This window comes from Heterocephalus glaber, unplaced genomic scaffold (genome assembly GCF_053883595.1).
Source record: "Heterocephalus glaber isolate CG9 unplaced genomic scaffold, H.glaber_assembly_v1.0 deba00001564, whole genome shotgun sequence".
Lineage (NCBI taxonomy): Eukaryota > Metazoa > Chordata > Mammalia > Rodentia > Bathyergidae > Heterocephalus > Heterocephalus glaber.
In genome coordinates, this window is record NW_028258351.1 from 8,305,195 (window position 1) to 8,328,126 (window position 22,932).

General features: G+C 42.5%; 2 protein-coding genes across 3 annotated transcripts in view; one reads left to right on the forward strand and one right to left on the reverse strand.

Annotated features, from left to right (window-relative positions):
• Positions 1-15,619: 15,619 nt before the first annotated feature.
• On the reverse strand, positions 15,620-21,070 carry LOC147823815 (protein FAM170A-like). The gene is made up of 3 exons (XM_087191504.1): positions 20,818-21,070; positions 19,013-19,144; positions 15,620-16,275 (listed from the first exon to the last, which is right to left on the reverse strand). The coding sequence occupies exons 1-3, from the start codon at positions 20,885-20,887 to the stop codon at positions 15,620-15,622; spliced, it is 858 nt and encodes a 285-aa protein (XP_087047630.1). The 5' UTR covers positions 20,888-21,070.
• The window catches only part of Crlf3 (cytokine receptor like factor 3), a 58,612-nt gene continuing 51,805 nt past the window's right edge, over positions 16,126-22,932 (forward strand). Inside the window, exons 1-2 of one of the 2 annotated variants that reach the window (XM_087191503.1) lie at positions 16,126-16,239; positions 18,222-18,375. In XM_087191503.1, the coding sequence (XP_087047629.1) occupies positions 18,355-18,375 (21 nt within the window). In that variant the 5' untranslated portion in view covers positions 16,126-16,239; positions 18,222-18,354. The other variant, XM_087191502.1, reaches the window with a different exon arrangement.

Here is a 22,932-nt window from a genome sequence, read left to right on the forward strand (position 1 = left end):
AGGTTGTCTCTTAGCTCTGTTGGTGGTTTCTCTTGCAATGCAGAAACTTTTTAATAAGATGAGATCCTAGTTGCTGATTCTTTGTGCTAGTACCCGTGCTACTGAGATTTTGTTCAAAAAGTCTTTTCCTATGCGAATGTCCTCAAGACTTTTCTACATGTATCTTCAAGACCTCTAATTTATCTTCCAGCAAGTTCAGTGTTTCTGTTTTAATGTTTAGATCTTTAATCCACTTCAATTTTAGTTTAGTGCACGATGATAGATATGGGTCTAGTTTTAATCTTTGGCAGGTTGAAATCCAGTTTTTCCGACGCCGTTTATTAAAGAGGCTAGCTTGGGGGCTGGCCGGAGGAGGGGCGGTGGCACAGGCGGCGAGGGTTCCCCTGCCAAGGAGTCCCGCTCCGGGAGCTGCGAGCGTCCGGGAGCAAAGTGCGGAGCACGGCCCAGCCCGGGAGCCCGCGGCGCCGGCGGCGCCGGCGGCGGCCGCCCCTGGAGTTCACTTGAGCCGCGCACGGGGTCCAAGGCAGGCGGCCGCGAGCGGAGAGCGGGCCGGAGCCCAGCCAGCCTGGGCGCCCGCCCGCGAGCTCTGGCCAGGAGGCGCCCGCGCCGCGCGCCGGCGGGATCGGCTCAGAAGACTCCGAGCAGCTCCCGAGGCGGCGACGGAGACGGCGGCGGGCCCGGGACCAGGCGGCCCGAGGCGCTGCTGGACAGGCGGGACCCGCTGTCGGGGAGCCCGCGGTGACCACCACTGAGAAGCCGCCAGTGCTGCGCGCCCTCCTCCCTCTCCTCCCTCCCTCCCCTCCCCCCTCCGTCTCCCCCCTCCCCTCCCTCGGCACACGGTCTCCTTTGTCCTGTGGCTGTGGCCGCTGCTCTCCGCCTCGCCCACCGGCCTGGACGCCCCTCGTCAACCCCCGACGCCCCGGCCCGGCCCGGCCCCGCGCGCAGGAGCCCGGGGAGGCAGCGAGGGAGCGCGTTTTCCGCCGGGACCGGCAACGGGACCGGCCGCGCTGGAGACGTGCCGCGCGGGCTCCGCCGCCCCGGAGACTGCTGCCCGGTTCGGATCTGGTTCGCGTGGCTCCGCTTTCAGATTTTGGCGAGGGAGCAGCAGAGACCCTCGGACGGAGCCGGGTTGGAGTTGGGCGTTTTCTCTGCGTGAGCTTTTGGTGGTTTCCCTCCCGGTCTCTTGACGTTCAGGCGTCGGGAGCCCTGGACCCAAACCACGAACTCGGGGCTGACAGCACCGCCGAACCCCTTGCGACCAGGTAATGCAGCTCGGGGGGCGCGGCTCGTCGCCGCGGTCGGAGGGAGGCGGCCTGGTCGGGGTCTTTTGTTGCGGCGGCCGGGCCCGCGGGCTGGGGCGGCCGGGCGGACTGACGGACTGACGGCCCTGGCCTGGCGCCCGAGCCCCTCCGCCTTCACTCCCGGCCCCCACCCCGCCCCGTCGCCCGCTTTGGACTTTCCTCGCTCTGCGGCCAGGGCTCGGCCGGGAGCGGCGGCGCGGGGGCAGAAGGGCCGGGGGCCGCGGCCGAGCCCCCCTCGGGGAGGGGCCCGGGCTCCCCTGACCCGGCCTGGCGCCCCCGGCGCTGCCCGTTAGGGGCCTGGATTCCCGAGCCAGGTAGTGCGCGGCCCGCGCCTGCACGCGGAGCCCGGGGAAGTGAAAAGGACCGCCGGGTTCACCCTCGGGTCGGCCGTGGGTGAAGGAACTCGCGCTTAAATTTCCGAGAGGTTTCCCTTCGCTCTTTCGAAAGTCGCTCTCCCTGCGGATGTGTGTGCGGGCTGCGGCCCGGGCCCGAGTCCGGAGGGGAGCCCGATCCTCCGGGTCCCCCCGCAGTGCACCGAAGGCTTTTATTCGTTTTCTCATTCTCCTTCCCTCTTCCGATCTGATTGACTCAACTTTTCCTTAAAACCAAGTACGGCTTCTAGTAATTTTTACTATGAAGAAAAAAATCCACCCCTCCCCGTTCTCCCACATAACAAACCCCAAAGAGACCTCTATTTTTCTGTTTGGGGGGTTCAGCCTCTTTGTACCCTTAACCCCCGCCCCCTCAACCGAGCGAGGGAGAAAGGAACGAAGTGGCGAGTGAAACCTTGAAGTCCGTGGCGTGGAAAGGTACCGGTAGTTGGAGGGAAGGAAGACTTCACTCGCCTGCTAGTCGTGGCGGCTCTAGGTGCTTAGTGGTTCTGATTTTAAAAAGAAAGAACGAAAGAAAGAGAAAAACAGGCCGGGAAAATGATCGTGGTAATGGAGGGAAATGGAGACATTTCTAAAAGTGAGGAAAATGAAAATGTGCCCACGAGTAAGACGCAAGAAGCAATGATGTGTAGGAATGCGTTTTGAGTGTTAAGTGGAAGGGAAGTTCTCTGAAGAAAGACGAAGGATATTCCCGTGCTTCTCTCTTAAGACTTTGGCTCAGAAGCTGTTTTTTTCTGACTTTGTAGAACACAGGTCGACCATGGTTCTAAATGCCAGCATGGGAGGAAGAGGGATCCAGAATCCTTTTGTGATTACCGAGAGTCCCGTTGCAATCATCATCTTTTGGATGGTTTTCCACGGAGGCTTTTTTGAGACACCTCTTTGCCCAGTTAGGAGAGGCATCATTTGGAGCTTCCTGACATGTATCAGGGATTTAAAGGCCTTTATTAGATTGCACACTCTCCTAAGCCTTTCTGAATAACATATCAGGCTTATTTCCTTAATAACTTACTGGTTGGTATCACAATAACCATGGCCTCAAGTTTGGTTCAGACCAGAGGATTACAGAGTGGTTTTCATAGTGCAGAGGAGCTCACAAAAGGTGCAGGTCTGAACCGAAGGAGGACCCAGGAGGGCCTGGACGGAAGCCCACAGGGCCTGCTCCCTGCATGCGTCCTTTTGGCTGGAACACCTAGTGCAAAGGAAGACCCACTCTTTGGGGGCCCAGTTAGCCTCATTTTAATATGTAACCCCAAATCTTTCAAGGGTTTTTTCAGTTTGTTAAAACAATTTAATAAATGGGGTTTTGTCTTAAAAAAAAAAAAAAAAAAGAGGCTATCTTTCCTCCAGTGAGGATGGTTGGCTCCTTTGTCAAAGATGAGGTGGCTGGGCTGGCGATTTAGCTCAGTGGTTCTGCTACTTGCCTTGAAAGTGCAAGGACCCAAGTTCGATCCCCGGTACCAAAAAAAAAAAAAAAAAAAATGGTGGCTGAGTATGTTTGCAGTTGTTTCTGGATCTTCTAATCTATTCCACTGATCTTCAGGTCTGTTTCTTTGCCAGTACCATCCTGTTTTTATCACAGTAGCTTTGCAGTATAGTTTGTAGTTGGAGATTGTGATACCCACCTCACCATGTCTCTTGCCTAGAATTGTTTTTGCTGTTCTAGGTCTCTTGTGGTTCCAAATGAATTTTTGGATTGTTTCTTCTATTTCTGTGAAATGTATTATTGGAATTTCCATCAGCATTGCATTAAATCTATATAGCAGTTTTGGAAGATGGCCATTTTCACTATATTGGTTCTTCCTACCCAGGAGCAAGGGATATCTTTCCATTTTCTTCTATCCTCTTCGATCTCCTTCTTCAGAGTACTGCAGGTTTCAGTGTAGAGATCTTTTACATCCTTTGTTAGACTGATTCCAAGATATTTCTTTTTTTTTGCATGCTATTGTGAAAGGAATTGTTTCCCTAATTTCTCTCTCAGTGAGTCTTTTATTTGTGTACAAGAAGACTATTGTTTTGTGAGTGTTGACCTTGTATCCAGCTACTCTACTGAATCTGTCAATTAAGTCTAGAAGTCTTTTGGCAGAGTTTTTTGAGTCTTCTATGTAAAGTATCATGTCATCAGCAAATAATGACAGTTTAACTTCTTCCTTTCCTATCTTTACTCCTTTTATTTCTTTCTTTTGTCTAATTGCTGTGACTAATGTTTCCAGAACTATATTGAACAGGAGTGGTGATAGTGGACATCCTTGTATTGTTCCTGATTTTTCCGTGCAGGTTTTCAGTTTTTGACCATGTAATATGATGTTGGCTGTTGGTTTTTCATATATAGTCTTAATCAGGTTGAGATAAAAACCTCCTATTCCAATTTTCTGTAGGGTTTTTTATCATGGATGGGTGTTGGATTTTGTCAAATGCTTTTTCTGCATCAATTGAGATGATCATATGGTTTTTGTCCTTGGCTCTGTTAATGTATTGTATTACATTTATTGATTTACCTACGTTGAACCATTCTTGCATCTATGAGATAAATCCAACTTGGTCAGGGTGTATGATGTTCTTGATGACCCTCTGTATTCTGTTTGCCAGTATCTTGTTGAGGATTTTTGCATCTGTGTTCATTAGGGAGGTTGGCCTGTAGTTCTCTTTTTGGGTTGGGTCTTTCCCTGGTTTTGGAATCAAAGTAACACTTGCTTCCAGGAATGAATCTGGATGTATTGCTTTCCTTTCAATTTCATTGAAGAGTTTAAAGAGTAATGGCGATAGTTCTTCTCTAAATCTCTTGTAGAATTCAGCAGTGAAGCCATCCGGACCTGGGCTTTTCTATGTTGGTAAATTTTTAATTATGTTTTCAATTTCACTGATTGTAATTGGAGTGTTTAGAATTTCTATATCTTCTTCATTTAACTTTGGCAATTCGCATGTATCTAGGAATCTGTCCATTTCCTCTGTGTTTTCCATTTTATTAAGAGTATAGGTTCTCAAACTAGGTATTGATGATCTTCTGGATTTCTGCTGGATCTGTTGTGACTGCACCTGTTTCGTTCTTAATTGCATGGATTTGAGCCTTTCCTTTTTTTGATAAGGCTGGCTAAGGGTTTATCGATTTTATTTATTCTTTTGAAAAACCAACTCTTCGATTCATTGATTTTTTTTTGTATCATTCTCTTCATCTCCATTGCATTGATTTATGCTATGATCTTTATAATTTCTTCTCTTGTATGAGCTTTGGGTTTGTCTTGCTCTTCTTTTTCTAGGAGCTTGAGGTTCAGCATTAGGTTCTTTGAGCTCTCTCTGTTTTCCGAATAGGGACATTCAGTGCTATGAATTTCCCACGTAGAACTGCTTTCATTGTGTCCCATACATTCCTGTATGTTGTACTGGCATTATCCTTCACTTGGAGAAACTGTCTAATTCCTTCTTTAATTTCCTCTGTGACCCATTGGTTGTTCAGGAAAGTGTTATTCTATTTCCATGTGTTTGTGGGGGTTTTGCAGTTACTTATGCTATTGATCTCCAATTTTATTCCACTATGGTCTGATAATATACAGGGGAGAACTTCAGTTCTTTTCCATTTACTTAAACATGGCCTGTGAGCTAGCATGTGGTCTATTTTGGAGAATGACCCGTGTGCAGCCACAAAGAATGTATCTTATGATTTTGTGGGGTGGAATACTCTGTAGGCATCTATTAAGTCCATTTGTTCAAAAGCTTAGTTCAGATCTAGAATTTCGTTGTTAATTTTTTGTCTAGATGATCTGTCTATTTGTGATAGTAGGGTATTGAGGTCCCCCACTACAACTGTATTAGTAGTTATTTGGTTTTTCATGTCCATTAATATTTATTTTGTATAGTTGGGGCCTTCCTATTTGGTGCATATATATTTATGATCGTCATCTCTTCCTCTTGGATTGTTCCCTTCAGAAGGCTGTAGTGACCTTCTTTGTCTCTCTTAATTACTTTTGGTTTGAAATCTATTTTGTCTGCAAATAAGATTGCTACCCCTGCTTTTTTCTGGGTTCCTGTCACATGGAGAACTGTTTTCCATCCTTTTATTTTCAGTCTATAATGTCTTTTTCAATTAGATGTGCTTCTTCTGTTCAGCCTATTGTTGGATTTTGCTTTTTAATCCATTCTGCCAGTCTATTTCTTTTGATTTGTGAATTGAGGCCATTAACATTGATGGTTATAATTGATAATTTTTTCTTTTTTTGGTACCAGGGATCCAGCTCGGGTTCTTGTGCTTGTGCAGCAGGCGGCGAAGCCACTGAGCTAAATCCCTGGCCCCTATAATTGATAAATATTGACTGATCCTTGTCATGATGTTTTCCTGTTGTTGGCTCTTTTATTTTTTATTTTTCTCCATTTCCCTTTAGTTTCTTGCCTTGCCTGGTGGCTTCCCTCTGTTGGGCCTCATGGAGTTATGACCCTCATCATCTTTTTCTAAGATATTGTTTAGAAATGTTTGGGTTTGGTTTTTTTTGTAGTTGTTGTTGTTTTTCGGTACTGGGTATCGAACTTGGGACCTTGCACTTGAGAGAAAGGCAGCAGAACCACTAAGCTAAATTCTGGGCCCCTAGAATTGTTTGGAGTGCTGGTTTGGTGTTCATGAAATTTCTCAGGTGTAAGTGGGATTCATCCCAGGGATGCAGGGATGGTTCAACATACACAAATCAATCAATGTATCTATTCACTATATCAATAGGGCCAAGGACAAAAACCATATGATCATCTCAATAGTTGCAGAAAAAGCATTTGACAATATCCAACAGGCATTTATGATAAAAACCCTATAAAAAATGGAGTAGAGGGCCGGGGATTTAGCTCAGTGGTTTCGCTGCCTGCTGCGCAAGTGCAAGGACCCGAGTTTGATCCCCGGTACCGAAAAAAAAAAAAAAAAACGGAATAGACAGTCTCAACCTCAATCTGATAAAAGCTATCTATAAAAAACCAACCGCCAATATCATACTAAATGGTCAAAAACTGAAATCCTTCACACTAAAATCAGGAACAAGACAAGGATGTCCACTATCACAACTCCTGTTCAATATAGTTTTGGAAACATTAGCTACGGTAATTAGACAAGAGAAAGAAATAAAAGGATTAAAGATAGGAAATGAAGAAGTCAGATTGTCATTATTTACAGATGACATGATACTCTACATAGAAGACCCCAAGAATCCCACCAGAAGTCTTCTAGACTTAATAACCAAATTCAGTAGAGTAGCTGGATACAAGGTCAACACACAAAAATCAATAGCTTCCCTCTATGTGAACAACAGACTCACTGAGACAGAAATAGGGCAAACAATGCCTTTCACAATAGCACCCAAAAAACTGAAATACATAGGAATCAACCTAATGAAAGAAATCGAAGACTTCTTCTCTGAAAACTATAGCACTCTTGGGGCCGGGGATTTAGCTCAGTAGTTCCGCTGCCTGCCTTGCAAGCATAAGTACTTGAGTTCGATCCCTGGTACCAAAAAACCCCCCAAAACTATAGCACTCTGAAAAGAGAGATTGAAGATGATATCAGAAAATGGAAAGACATTCCCTGCTCCTGGCTAGGAAGGATCAACATAGTGAAAATGCTTATATTTCCAAAATTGCTATATAGATTCAATGCAATCCCCAATGAAATCCCAGCAACATACTTCTTGGACCTTGAGAAAATAATCCGAAAATTCATTTGGAACAAGAAGAGACCCAGAATAGCAAAAGCAATTCTAGGTAACAGAGACATGGCAGGGGGTATCACAGCCCCCAACTTGAAACTATACTACAAAGCTACTGTGATAAAAGCAGCATGGTACTGGCAAAGAAACAGACCTGAGGACCAGTGGAACAGATGAGAAGATGTAGAAACAACTCCAGACACATTCAGTCATCTCAGCTTCGATAAAGGAGCCAAGCACCCTCACTGGAGGAAAGATAGTCTCTTCAATAAATGGTGCTGGAAAAATTGGGTTTCAACTTGTCAAAGATTAAAACTAGACCTATATCTCTCACCATGCACTAAATCAAAATGTATTAAAGACCTAAATATTAAAATAGAAACGCTGAACCGGCTGGAAGAGAGGTTAGGTAGAACCCTTGAAGATATTGGTGTAGGAAAAGATTTTATGAACAAAACCTCAGTTGCCGGTGAACTAGCACAAACAATCAACAAGTGGGATCTCTTCTTATTAAAGAGCTTCTGCATAGCAAGAGAAACCACCACCAGTGTGAAGAGACAACCCACAATGTGGGAAAAAATCTTCACCTGCTGTTCCTCAGACAAAGGTCTACTATCTGCAATATATAAAGAACTTAAAAAAATCAGACCTCCCAAATTTAAAGACTCAGTCCAAAAATGGGCATCTGAAATGAACAGACATTTCTGAGGCAAAGAAGTAGAAATAGCAAATAAACATATGAAAAAATGTTCACCATCACTGGTCATTCGAGAGATCCAAATGAAAACAATACTGAGACTCCACCTCACTCCATAAAGAATGTCTGCTATCATAAAATCAACCATTAACAAATGCTGGCAGGGCTGTGGGGAAAGAGAAACACTGCTGACTGCTGGGGGGGGTGTAGACTGGTGCAACCACTGTGGAAATCAGTATGGAGATACCTCAAAGAACTAGGACTGGAAGTCCCATTTGACCCAGCTATTCCCCTGCTGGGTATCTTTCCCAAAGAATTGAAAGAATCATGCCACAGTGATATATGTGCAACCATGTTCATAGCAGCACAATTTGTAATAGCTAAAACTTGGAAGCAGCCCAATTCTCCATCAACTGGAGACTGGATAAAGAAAATGTGGTTTTTTTGATAAAACGGAGTACTACTCAGCCATAAAAAATGAGAAATTAGAGACATTTATAGCTAAATGGATGCACAATGAGGCGATACTCGTAAGTGAAATAAATAGGACACACATGTGCAAATACCAAATAGTTTCTGTAGTGTGAAAAGCTGAAAGTGTAAATAAGGACTAAAAGGTATAATAGATAATGTGAAATAGGAAGAAAAGGGGCAAAGGGGAAGCAGAAGTGGAAGGGATAGGGGAAAGGAAAGAGGGGAATGGAATTAAGATGAGAAAATGAAAAACTGGAAACAAAGTCTTTGTAAATAAGGAAGGATGGAGGGGTTGAAGGGAGAGCAGGGGAAGGGGGAAAAAAATAACAACCAAGAGAGAATATATAAAGGTGCAAATTTCCAATGATGAATGTCATTATAGTGTATACCTAAAATGTACCAATAAAATAAAATAAAATTCTCAGGTTTTCTTTCTTGTGTAAGTATCTTAATTTCCCCATCAATTTTGAAAGATAATTTTGCAGGGTACAGCAGTCTAGGTTGGAAGTTATTTTCTTTTAGGACTTGAAATACTTCACTCCAGGCTCTCCTTGACTTGAGGGTTTGTGTTACGAAGTCTGCTGTGATTCTGATGGTCTTTCCTTTGTATGTGATTTGTTTCTTTTCTATAACTGCTTGTAGGATTTTGTTCTTCTGTTGCATTTCTGGGATCTTGACTATTATATGTCTAGGGGTAGCTTTTTTTTATCATGGTTAGTTGGAGTTCTATATGCCTTACTTATCTGTATATCCAATTCTCTACCTCTGTCTGGGAAGTTTTCGACCATTACTTCTGTGAAGAGTTTATGTCATTTGTACTTTCTCCTGCTTTGTTGTGGACTCCTATCAGTCTTATGTTATTCTTCTTTGTATCATCTAACAGGTGCTAGATTGATCTCTCATGGTCCCTTACTATTTTGAAGAAATCTCTGTTTTCATGGTCATTAACCGCAATCCTGTCTTCTTTATGTGATATTCTATCTTCACATTCCCTTAATCTGCTGTGAATATTTTCAATGGATATCTGTTTGAATCTGTTTCATAGATTCCATTTCTTTCCTATGTTGGGTAATCATGGTTTCCATTTCTTTCTTATGCTGGCCTTCATGGCTTCCAGCATGGTTCTGAGCTCATCTATTTTTTTAATCTGTTTCTGTTCTACAGCGTCTAATCCTGTCTTTCACTCTGCTCACCATCTCTGTAGTTATCTGGGAAATTATTTCTGTTTTGAATTTTTCTAGGGCCTCATTCATCTGTTTTGTTACTTCCTGTGCTATCAGTTCAGGGTGTCTAGATGGTTGATTGTCATATTTTTCCACCTCATTTCCCCCAGAATTTGCTTTTGGTGAGCTGGGAGTCTGTTTGTGTCCTGCCAAGGTGTCTTCTCATTTTTAATTCTGTTGTTGGTGCTGTTTTTGCTTTAATTCCTGGGCTGATACTCCAATATTTCTTATTTTGAGTACCTTTGTTACTGGTGTTTAGAGCCCCTACCTACGGAGTGTTTGCTTCTCAGAGATATCTTCCAGGTATAGCTGGACTTTTTAGGCTTTGAATCTCTAATGACTCTTAGGCAATCTCATTTTCAGTATACCAGGGAGGAGAACTGATTAGATCAATCATGACACCTTAGCCCAATAGACACAATCAGCATCAAACACAGCTTAGAAAATGACGATTTGTGGCAGCAGTTAATCTGTCACCTTTAACCATGCGAGCTAGATCAAAATCGAGGGCCAGCCCAAAATATGTTTGTAGTAAAGTAAACCGTTCAATATGGCAAATTTACCCTTCCAGATAAGGATTTAGCAGGGGTTGGGGAGGGAGGGGTAGAGAGATAGAGGGAGAGGGAAAAGTTAGAGGTGAGGCTAGAGGACATGGGGAGATCCTGCAAATTGTGGGGATCTGTTGAAGACAGGAGGAGACAGAGGGAAAGAACAGAGACAAGGACAGAACAAACTGACAATAATAGGGAAGCTAGACATTGTATTCACCTTTCTATAAAAGTGACAGTCAAGAGGACAGAGAGAGAAAAAAATTCAGAGTGGGACAGCAATAGGAACAAAGAGGGAGAGAAATATAGAGCCAGAAGTTAAGAGAGAAAGGGAAAAAAAACCCATACATATATATATATATATATATATATATATATATATATATATATATATATATATATAAAAACAAAACAAACAAACAAAAAAAGGCCTCCCTCAGGATATGGTTCTGCTGTCCTGGTAAGCAATGTGGGCAGCAGTGTGTGGGTCCAAGTCGATTAGTCTCAGCAAGCCAGCAGTAGTCTACTGAGATTCAGACTGATTTCTGGCTGCAAGGTCTAAGTTGAGGTCCCTGACCTCCTGCAGGATGAAACTCTGCAAGATTTTACTGCAGGTTCCAGCTGCCCTCCCCCCATGCGAGTCCGGGTTTCTATGGGAGGTGCTGATCCCACCAACTTACCAACCACGATGGTCCAGTGTGCTTTCATTGAAGAGATTTTCTTCACTTTCCCAGTGGGCTTCAGTTTTCATGAAGGAGCATCAGAAAGGCCCTCTCTGTTATTCACTTCTGCTCTGTCTTCTGGGGCTCATAACCATGGCCTTTATGTTCCCCCTGGCGCCTCTGCTGTGCGGATTCAGATGCCCTGCAGTCTCCGGCGGGGCACCACTTTCTCAACTGGTGGGCAGGCTGCTGGCGTCCGCGCGACCTGGGGGTAGCCGTCGGGGCGCGCGGGCTGCTGGCTTCCGCACTGGATGGGCTGCTGGCGTCCGCGCGACCCTGGGGTCTCCCTGTAGATATCTTTTAAATCCATTGGTTAAAGGTATGGTTCAGCTGTGATTTTTTTCGTTGTTGAAATTTTGTCTGGTTGACTTGTCGGTTTGTGCAAGTGGGATATTAAAGCCCCCCACAATGATTGTGTTGCTTTCTATCTGTCCTTTATGTGGGGTTGTTTTATGAAATAGGTTCACTGACATTTGGTGCATATGTATTTACAATTGTTATCTCTTCCTAGTGAATTGTTCCCTTTATCAATATGTATGTAGTGACCTTCTTTGTCTCTTGTGATTGGTTTTGGTTTCAAGCCTGCTTTGTCAAAAATTAGAATAACTACCGCCAGTTTTCAGGCTCTGCTTTCCTGGAGTTCCAACCTTTAACTTTCAATCTATTTGGGTTTTTTGTGGCTGAGGAATGTCTCCTGGAGGCAACATAGTTGTGTATTTTGATCTAATCTATCATTCTGTGTATTTCGGGGGGGAGAGTTAAGACCACTTATATTGAGTGTTATTGAATGATGTGTTGATACCTGTCATTGTATTTTTTTTTTTTTTTTTTTTTTGGTACCGGGGATCGAACTCGGGTGCTTGCGCTTGCGCAGCAGGCGGCGAAACCACTGAGCTAAATCCCCGGTCCTGTCCTTGTATTTTTTTTTTCTGTGCTGATTCCCTTTTTTCTTTGTTTATTCTCTTGTTAGGCATAGCCTTTCCTTGGGGTTCTTTGGTAACGTTGGCCTCGCTGTCTGTCTGGTATTTTGTTAAGTACTTTGTACCGTGGTGGCTTGGTGGCCAGCAATTTCTATAGGTTTGCTGTTTGAACATAGTACAGATATCTTGTTTTTGTCTTCTTGATGAACATTTATTTTACTGTAATTCACTACTTCAAGAATGCTGACACTGATGATTTTGTCATACGTTCTAAGGGATTAATATAGAGTATTTGAATAAGGAATATAGTTATGAGAATTGTTTTTTGGGTATTCATGTATAACATTTCAATACGGCTCCAAATAATTTTATTATAAAGCAGATACTTTTCATCATTAAATTTAGTTGGGCCAGCTTAAAATAACAGATTTTCAAATAAATACCTCCCTCTATTTCTTGTCTCTTTTTAATATTCCAGTGGTTAATTGTCTCTGCCCATTCAGGGAAATATTATTTGTCGTAATTTTCAAAGGATGCTGAAGAGACATAACCATTCAAATAATTCTATTTTAAGAAGTGTCATGCTTCTTCTGTTCCTTTGTTCGTCCTTACAATTTTTTAATTTGACTTACCAATTTACAAGAAAATTCACATAATGATATATAAAAATTGACCACATCTTGATCAAGGAATTTTCCTGTTGGTATAAATTTTGCTTTATGTTCCTAATGTTTTTCAAGACATAATGTTTTGTTCTATTTTAAAGACATATCCATAGTTTTAATTTCTTTCTATATGCATTCAGATTTTTGTCACTAGAATTTTAAAATAAATTTTAACATGTCTTTGTGTATGGAAATGCAGAAAATCACCTTCAACATTGTGTTTATACTAGACATTTGGGTGACCTAACTCATTAGCTCTTACTGTCTCTAGGCCTTTGAAGTTTTTAAAAATACATTATGCTATATGCAAAAAAAATCACATTTCTGGCTTTTTCCATTTCAGTCAGTATAATTTTTATGGTTTTTATTGCTTATGACCTATAATTTTGTTCAGTGATAAATGCAGTGGTAATAACTACTTGTATTTTCCTGTTCTGATGCTGTTTGACCAGAGTATTTTGTTTGTTGTAGGTTTTATATTTTGTTATTGACAGGTAAGTGTATACCTTTATGGGATACAGTGTGATATTTTGGTATGTTTATACACTGTGTATTGATGATCTCCAGACACTAAGGTTATCCACAATTTCAAATAATCATATTTCATTTTGAGGAGAACATTCAAAATCTTCTCTTCTAGTTTTCTGAATATGTGAAACAATATTGTTAATTATAATCAGCCTTCGATACAATGGGGTCAAACTTTCCGGAACCTTCTCTGTGCCATTTCTTTGCCCCTAGGTAATCTGAGAACAGTTCAATCATTGTTTGACAATACCCAGAGAGCTGGGGACTGGGCTTCTGTCTGCATTGGAGTCTCATGCCTCCATGTTACATTTGGCACTCAAGCAATGTTGGAAAAAACAGACTGAGTTCCCTGGCCTGTTTCAGGATGTCCAGGCCCCACTCCTTCTGTGCTCTACACTAGAGGTGCTCAGTCCCTTCTTCCAGCTCTTTCTATGATAAGCACCATTTTTACTACCTACCTTCACACCATCCCGCTACCAGTGTAGACAATCCAAGGTGTTTATATTTAAAGAGATGTTCTCAGATACTTGGTCACCCACTCAAAATAACGATGGGTATTGTACATGCTATGCTTTATATTGATAGAGAAATATTTCTGGACTACTCAAGATTTTGATACCCACATCAAGAGCACCATGGGTTTTATTGAAGGTTGAAAGAAGATAGAACACATATTAGGTGTGTGAAAACGATGCTTTTTATTTAACTGATATACACAACGAATTTCCAAAAGAGTGCTAGAAGTAGCGCGTCTGAAGTTGCCATTTGATGAGGACCTGTTACATTCAAAACTTGCAGAAAGGGATTCCACTGAATGTAGGGACAAAATGGGAATATGTATAATATATAAATATTGCATACATTGACTTTGAAGAGTCTAACTTCAGCAAACGAGTAAAGTTGTACAGTTTATACAAACACATACTACAAAGGGGAAGGCCGGGTTTCAGAAGTAAGATAACAATCTTAGGATTGGAAATGTTGATCTTGAGGTGCTTGTAATATACTTGTAGGATGTAGTAGGAATCTGGTTCTATGCCTTGGGAAATATTTTATGACTGAAGTTATGGGTTGGGGGAATATCATACATGGTAGATAAGCCACATGAGTGGAAAGGGTCAGTCTATAATGGCTAAGAGGAGTCAGCTGCGAAATTGAGAACACAGAGCGTTCTAGGTCAGAATGGAAGGGAGCAGGAGAAAAATGAAAAGCAAGGAGATTGAAAAGGCCATGTGATGTGACACAAGGCAGCAGTCATATGTTATGATATAAGGGATGAATGGGAAGTTAGGAGGCTGTGAGAACGAAGAACAAAAACTTCTCCCAGGAATGGTACTGCGTTAAAGACATAAGGGTTAAAAGAGGGTATCGGGGCAAAACTGGTGGAGGAAATGTCTGTCTATGTGAGTTCATTTGGACTTCCGTAACAAATTCTGTACTGGGTAATTTATCAACAACAGACAAGCATTCCTCACAATTCTAGAGGGTAGGAAGTCCAAGATCAAGGTACCAGCCTATGAGTGTCTACTGCGGACCTTTCCTCACAGATGGAGCCTTCTGTCTCTTGCTGCTCCTATGGAGGAAGGAGCCAACAAGCTCCCTCCAACTTCTGCTGTGGCCAAGACAAGTACGTCTCAGAGGTATTTGGGGGTCTTGAGGCACGTAGGATGGCCACAGCTGTTATGGTGACAGTGTAGCCATACTTTGGGAGAAGCAGCTGCTTGATTGACAGCGCTGCACATTTCTGGGAAATGGGGGGAGCTAAAATGGGGATTGTCCCTGCTCTCCAGAAGTCTCCTGATGTGGTGGCAAACGAGATCATGGGCAGTGAGGTTTGGGGATTTATAGATATCATCAGTGTGCTCTGATCCCTCCTCAGTCTTTGCCCTGGGAGAGCCCAGTCCTCCACCCCTCTTCACAGTGTCAGCCACAACTGACCAGAGTACCAGGGAAGGACTAAGCAGGTGTCAGGCTTGCAGCTGCAAGCCCTTTCAGGCAGCCACACATACAGGTGGCCAGAAAGTGCTGGGAATAATTTCCCAGGGCCATCCCCAGGGCTTTGAGAGTGAGGTACTCTATGTGACAGCTGTTAGTGACTCCACGCTCCCTCTGGCTGCCAGATGCAGAAGCACCTTAAGAGTCCGGCCTCATTTTTGCCTAATCCATCTGGATTAGAAGATTTACCTGGGCCTCACAACCCTCACCAATATTATCATTTGTAACTGTTATAATCTCCATTCCCAAGACTACACCGCTGACACAGAAACAGAACAGAGGTGTAAAATAGAAGGAAGAGATTTAAGCCCACAGGTTTATGGTACTGAAGTCTCATCTTATTTGTAAACTCTCCTAACCATCAAGACAATGAAAATTTCTATGTGTTAAAAAAAGCAAAACAAAAATTGTCAAAGAAATTAAAAATATAAATGTAACAAACCCACAGAAATTTCTCCCTAGAGCCTCCAGATGTTGTGTTAATATTGCCATTCTCTCTTCTTAATGTTCCTCTTTCTTTCCTGCTCCCTTTTTTTCCTTAGCCTGGCAAAGGCAAGGTGGAAAGTAAGGCAAGAAAAGCCCTCCTCAATGCCATGTTCCACGTGTTTCATAAGGTTCTCCAGAGTGGAGATGACCCTGCAGCAGGCCATGCAACGGAAGCCCCGCTCCAGGCCCTCCAGACCCGGAGGTGTTTTGACGCTGGGCCCTGGCTCCTGAGCCAGAGGCATTGATGCATTCTCAGCCTCTTCCCATCCCTCTTGGACCTCACTGTCCCAGTGAGCCTCGCTGTTAGTTAGGTGCTGTGTATCTGTATCGTCTACGAGGGTGACTCTTGGAGGAATCCCCTCAGGAAAGGTAAGTTTTGCTATGCTTATCCTTGTCGGGGGAGGCTCCAGTTCTCCATCGGTGTCCCCGAAGATAGCGACCCCCCTTTTGGTTAGGACACGCATGTAGTACACGTTCATGACTCTTTCCCTTTCAGTACATCCTGAGGTCATCAAGTGGTTATTGGCGAGCTTGGAAGGTCCATGGGAACTTGAAACGAAGGAGTCCTCCTGACACCCCATCAAATCTTGATGCAGAGGCCTCTTGCGGGATGGTACATGTAGAATATATTGAAGTAATTTATTGGTTTCTAGGAAAAATTTCAAAAAGCAGAGGATGAGATGGCCCTGAGAACATCCTTGAGTGAAGGCCTGTGAGATGGGAATGCGTGTATCTATGATGTTTCAGAATTCTGTGTGGTATGTGTTATGCAAGGTGTGTACTCGGTATAGCTATGTGAACCATGAGTTTGTGGTGTTGCCTGGAGATAAACAGAGATATGTCATATTGTTATATGCGTACACATCTATATTATATACACACATGCAATACATATTATCCACACACACACATATATATATACACACACATCTATATATTCTGGTCGTATCTGGTGAATGTTTCTGGTACTGGTCAAAGCAGATAGTGCTGGGTGTGTGTATACGTATGTGGGACAGTGTTGTGTGGCAGGGCATGTGATTCCTGTATGAGTGGTGAGTGTTGTTAGATGGTGTGACAGTAGCCTTCCATGGCAAGGGAAATGTTTATGACCTCAGACCATGCAGCTCAAAGGAGAGTTGATAACAGGGGAGCAGAAGTGACGTTTGGGTAAGAAAATATACATATTGCAGGGCTCATGCGTTTTCTAGTGTTTGGTCTATCAAACATATAGGATTAAAACAGGTTATCCCTTCGAGGCGAAGTAAAGTTCTTTATGGGATTAACGTGTAAAGTGGTGAATCTGAGAATAACTGTGTGTAGGAATAAGAGTGCAAGGGTGTACCCATGTGATGCTACGAGGGAATGGGAGGGGAAAGAGAGAGAGAAGAGTATCTGCCAAAGAGAAAGGCATAATGAAAGAGAAATAGGCCCATAACGTAGTATAAAGAAGTATGACATATGTGACACGTGAGTGTGTGAAGTTGAATTTACCCCGCTCTGAAGGGAAGGTGCTGATCCCATCCCCTACACATCTCAGTGTGGTCCACTGCCTCAGCCACTGTTGCCTGGGTGTTCTCAGGGAAATGTGTGCTGAGGAGCTTTGTCATATGCTTCGAGGCTTATTTCCTATTCGTCCCTCCCAGAGGCCTCAATCTTAGTCCTTTGCCCTAAGGCCCCCTCCTGTATGTGAAGGAAGAGTGAAGTGAGACGTGGTCTTGCCAGCAGCTCAGCGGTGCCTCTTGTCCAAGCTCAGATCCCCTTTACATCGGCCTCACTATTCTCTGCACCTCCTAGACAGTCACAACCTCAAATGAAAGATTTGGTCAAGTGTTCAGTTTGGAGAAATAAATATTCATGATCTCACTATGCCACTGTTCCTGTTGCCACTGAGAACCAAGTTCGCCTCCCTTTATTTAACTGTTTAGAGTATCAAGATCTCTCATTAGAAATCTCACATTAGACCAATTAGTGTCCTACATGGGTATGACGCAAACATTGCAGTGACATGGTGTGTGTTGACTGCAGTGTGTGTATGAGATAATCGCATGTTGGTTAAAATTAAATTAGGCTTTACAGTGTGACTGATTTGATGGCTACAAATCTGAGTATGGAATAAATTTTGCTTGAAAGGGAATGACACTGGGGTGTGTCTGTGTTAGTTTGACACATATCTGTGTGTTGACTGAATTCCCTCTGCTTAAGGATTTGTGTGTGAGTGCTAGTGTATTGTTCGCCATTGTTTAGAAATACAGTGTAATTAGCGAAAATATTCTCTTTGAAACTAGAGCCATTAGTGTATGTGCAATCCAAAGAAATAATCAAGGATTATGAGTATGCAAAAATCAAGGTATATAAGAAAAAGAAATCATGAGTTTTGAAAATGCAAAACTGTGGGAGGATAAAAAAAAATGAGGGTACCAAGAAGACTATAAAAGACCAAGTGGGCATTTATGTGTTTGCCTTAGAAAATAAAGTGAAGGACTGAGTTCAAATTGGTTGATACAAAAATCTTATACTTTTGCTCAACAAAAATGTCTTAATATAGCAAAATATAGGCAAGAGAATGTTGAAAACATCCCCTTATTCTCTCCACAGAAAGCAACTCTAGTGGCCAGGCAAAGTATAATCAGTCAATATATTTTTCTTCAAACAAAAAAATATATGCAATAATGAGAATATAAAAACGGAAATCATGCTACATGCCCAGTGCTCCTGGATATAAGAATGCATGAAGGGACAGAGAGAGAAGGTATGTATTTTGCACTTTCATTTATACAAAGTTTAATACACAAAATGAGAGTGAGATCATCTAGAAGTTAGAGTAATAATTACTGTTTGCAAAGTTGGGACAAAAACTGAGAATACAGAACTCACGTGCCTGTGGAAGATGAGAAGGAAGGGAGAGAGGAGTGTAGACAGTGCAGATGGGTCTGGGAAGGGACCCATGTGTGAATAGTGCCTATGGAAATGCATGGATGTGATGTACTTTTGCATTGGGTGTGTCTATAATGTATCTCAAACCCAGGTATTTTGAGGATCCTATGATGTTGGGGTTGTTTTAAGTGGCTAGTGTCTTCACACCTTCGTGCCAGTCTACCGTAGTCTTCCTGATCATGCTAACACACTGTTTTTGTGTCTCTGATCATTTTGTAACCCCTCGGCCAATCTCCCACCATTTCCTTAGCAGAAACCCATCCTCCAGTGATCCTGGACTTACTCCAGGTTTCTTAGGCATTTTCCCTTTGGTATTGACTACTTCCGCTTCTGGTTATTTTCTGTTTCTTTCTGACTAAATTGCCTGTATCAACTGATGGTCAGAAGCATTCAAGTAAAATCTGGGATGTGCCTAACCAACTTTTGGACCCTGTTCAATAGTCCCTCCATACCTGCACCACGAAATTTGTCTTCATGGGAGAGGTGCTCTGAAGCTCTGTAAGAAATATCCCTCATTTTGTAGTGTTGAGTTGGAGCCAGTACCTCGTCTTCACCCTGAAGATCAGCTTGCATAGTCACCTCTCCTGTGAAAGTAAATCATGATGAAGAGATATGGTCCCGGTTTGGTGTTCATGTGTATTGATTTATTCTTAAGCAAATAATATGAGTCTATCCTTTGGCATTTTCGGTGAACATATATTGCCTCCATCCTTTTTCATAAATAATATGGTTCCTATTAGTAAACATTTTTAAACGTGGAATAATCTTTATCTTGTCACTGCATTGCAAATCACCACATTTGCCCAACCTGTGGGTGGTACAGAGCCTCCTTGCTTCTGCCTTTCCACTTAGACTATGACAACATGCTTACTGAACTGCCTTGTACTTAGCTCTGCTCACGGGATTACATTTGCTACAAGGGAAAATGAATACAAGTGTCGTGTGCCACTTCTATAGCCATACAGACCTCTGCAGCTATCCACGCACTTGCCCTTTCCAGTTGACCAGGATGTTGGTAATCCAGAGTTTCTTTGAAAGCCATATGTGGATGACAATAATTTTTAGACTCACCCTATGCATTAGCTCCGGAAAGACAACTGCTCTATTTCCTTGAACATACACAAGTAAGAAGTAGATTTTGTGTGTACTAGTTACTGTAGCTTGACCTCATCTAGTGAAGTCAAGTTGTACTGTGTTTTTAAGGGGAACATAATTTCATTTGGTCTATAGTATGTGGACAGTTGTGGTGGATGTTAGTATTTACCTTTCTTTGGCCTACTTTTTGCCTTCTTTGTGTGTGGGTGTGTGTGTGTGTGTGTGTGCGCCTGTTTATCTGTGTGTCTGTATATGAATACATGTGAGTATGTGCTTTGCGTATTTCATAGTTTACTATTTATAACATTTTTATTATGTGCTGCTAATGAAAGTAAAAAAGACAAGTTTACCCCTGTACAAAGGATTATTAGAAAATACAGACGCTCAAAATATTTTTGGAAAGTTCAGACTATTCTTAGGAATATGAGCCACTCCTTTGAATTTTGGAGTCAGCTCCAATCTTCCTGCTCACATCAGTGAACAACAGCTGTCCATCACAGGACTTACTTGTTTCCTGTTAACCTCCAAGGCAACAACAACTGTTCAGTTTCTAATTTTTCTGTAAGCCAAATCTTATCTCCTTAATTCACCATTCATAGCTAATTCATGTATGGCTGTGTGGGTGTGCATGTGTGTTTGTGTGTGTCCTGATTCTTCTTACATTTCACATAGGAGTCATACAGACATATCTCCAATATGTCATACAGACATATCTCCAAATTTTTTTTACTTTTGCTTAAATAAATAAATAATGACTTTTTAAATGCTTCTTTCAGTTCCATGAACCAGTTTCTTCATCAAAATGAAGAAAGTACTCAGAAATCGTTACTTTGTTTACACTCCCAATATCCTTAGGAGGAAATCAAATGACAGAAAATCCATTCTTCAAAGAAAAAAAGTTGTCTAGACTGTGTATGTGACAGTGTAAACTAGAGTGATTCTGAATAGACTGCCCCTTCTGCCACAGAGATAAAATCTGGATCACCCGAACCTTCTCTTCACCCTCAGACTACCTGAGCCCTTGGAAAGACAAAAATCTTCCCTCATTCAGCCACTTCTGTCTCTCTCCTTCACTCCCTCACCACAAACTACAAATCCTTTCTTCCCCCTCATTTTAAAGACAAGTCCTCATTCCCCTCTTAGAGAATATACTAACATGTACCTCTTGACATCTTTGCAGGTTGAGGTGAGAGTCTGCTTTCTAGATGTTTTCTCTTCTGTTTATGGTTCATGATTTCACTCTCTGGAGAATCGCTGAAATCAGGTAAATTTCTCTCTGATATATCTCTCACAGTGTTAGTCAAGGCTGATAAAGAATGAAATTTGTATAGCCAAACCAAAAAACACCACGGGAAGGTGTGTTGACCAGATCACTGTATGGAGCAGTGATCAGTTGGGCACCACAGTTGATGTGATGTCAGTTATCACTAAGGGCTCGGCAGTGTACTTGACCCCTCGATGACATCACTAGAGTTCCAGGACCCAGGAAGTACTCACAGCACTGCAGGCTTGCTAATATCCTTTGCCTATGTAGATGGACGCCTTTTATCTAGTGGAAATTCTGTCACTGACCTGAATCTCCATATCTTGGCCTTCATATCCAAACTGTAGATAGACAGTGTTGATTACAAGGAAATCCGTTTATGTGCCTGGGGATATTTCATTAATCAATCTCCCCAGTGGTGAGGATATGGCAGGAGCAGAGAGGATTAGGCTTAGCACTATGCTTGTCTCATAGAAAATAGTAAATTTATACCTAAATAGTATTCTTTAAATTAGGTAGATACACATGTGAGGTGCATACTGTAATATAGGTGTAGATGTGAGAGTGTCTCATAAATCCACACAATTCTCGTAATGATTGGATCTCTCATGTGCCTGCACAAGCACACCCATCACCTTTGACACTCTTCTTCATTACTTCCCCACGGGGTGGGAGAGACACAGCCCTTGGCTTCACAAGACTGGCTCTTTGTAGACTTTCAAAGGAGTTTCTTTTGGTTTTGGGGGGGTTTTTTTGGTACTGGGGATCGGACTCGGGTCCTTGCGCCTGGGAGGCAGGTGGCGAAACCACTGAGCTAAATCCCCAGCCCCATCAATGGAGTTTTTAATCTCTTGCAAATCTGTTTGCATCTGTTTTATGGATTCCATTTGTTTCCTATGTATGTTGGGATTCCATCATGTTCCTGAGCTCCTCTCTAGGTTGATGAATCATGTCTTGTACTATGAGCACAATCCCTGCTGTTATCTGAGAAATTATTTCTGATTTCATTTTTTCCAGATCCTCTTTTGTTGCCAGTTCAGGGAGTCCGGGTGATTGAGTATCAGAGTGTTCCATCTGGTTTCCCTTTGGGGTTGCTGTAGGTGGTCTGGAAGTCTGGTTTTGAGACTTGTTTACATGGCTTCTCATTTTGACGGGGAGGGGTGTGCTGCTGGTGCCCGCTTGGCTCACCTTTTCTGTGCTGGCAGGGGTGGTACGGTGGCCCTGAAGCAACCTCTTGTGTGCTGGGAGTGGCTCACCTCCTCTGTGCTGGCAGGGACCTTTTCAGCACAATTTATTAAAGAGGCTATCTTTCCTCCAGTGAGGGTATTTGGGTCCTTTGTCAAAGATGAGGTGGCTGAGTATGTCTGGAGTTGTTCCTGCATCTTGTAATCTCTTCCACTGATCCTTAGGTCTGTTTCTTTGCCAGGACCATTCGGTTTATATCACAGTAGCTTTGTAGCATAGTTTCAAGTTGGGGACTGTGATACTCCCTACCTTGTCTTTGTTGCCTAGAATTGTTTTTGCTATTCTGGGTCTCTTCTTGTTCCAAATGAATTTTTGGATTATTTTCTCTAGTTCTGGGTAATATGCTGTTGGAATTTCAATTGAGATTGCATCCAATCTATCTAGCAGTGTTGGAAGTATGGCCATTTTCAATATATTGGTTCTTCCTACCCAGGGACAAGGGATAGCTTCCCATTTTCTGATATTATCTTTGATCTCTTTTTTCAGAGTTCTGTAGTCTTCAGAGTAGAGGTCTTTTATTTCTTTCATTAGATTGATTGCTAGATATTTCTTTGTTTCTTTTTTGGATGCTGTTGTGAAAGGAGTTGTTTCTCCAGTTCCTCTCTCAGCGAGTCTGTTGTTCGTGTATAGGAAGGCTATTGACTTTTGTGTGTTGACCTTGTGTCCAGCTACTCTACTGAATTTGGTTATTAAGTCTAGAAGACTTTTGGTGGAGTTCTTGGAGTCTTGTATATAGTGTATCGGGTCATCTGCAAATAATGACAATTT

Bases quoted from the DNA above. Each gene is read 5' to 3' on its own strand.
- LOC147823815 (XM_087191504.1), bottom strand. From the start codon at position 20,887: ATGAACCATAAACAGAAGAGAAAACATCTAGAAAGCAGACTCTCACCT. The intron at 19,145-20,817 runs GTACATGTTAGT...TTACTTTCACAG, and splicing joins ACCTGCAAAGATGTCAAGAG to GAGAGGTGACTATGCAAGCT. The intron at 16,276-19,012 runs GTATGGAGGGAC...AATTTTTCCTAG, and splicing joins AGACAAATTTCGTGGTGCAG to AAACCAATAAATTACTTCAA.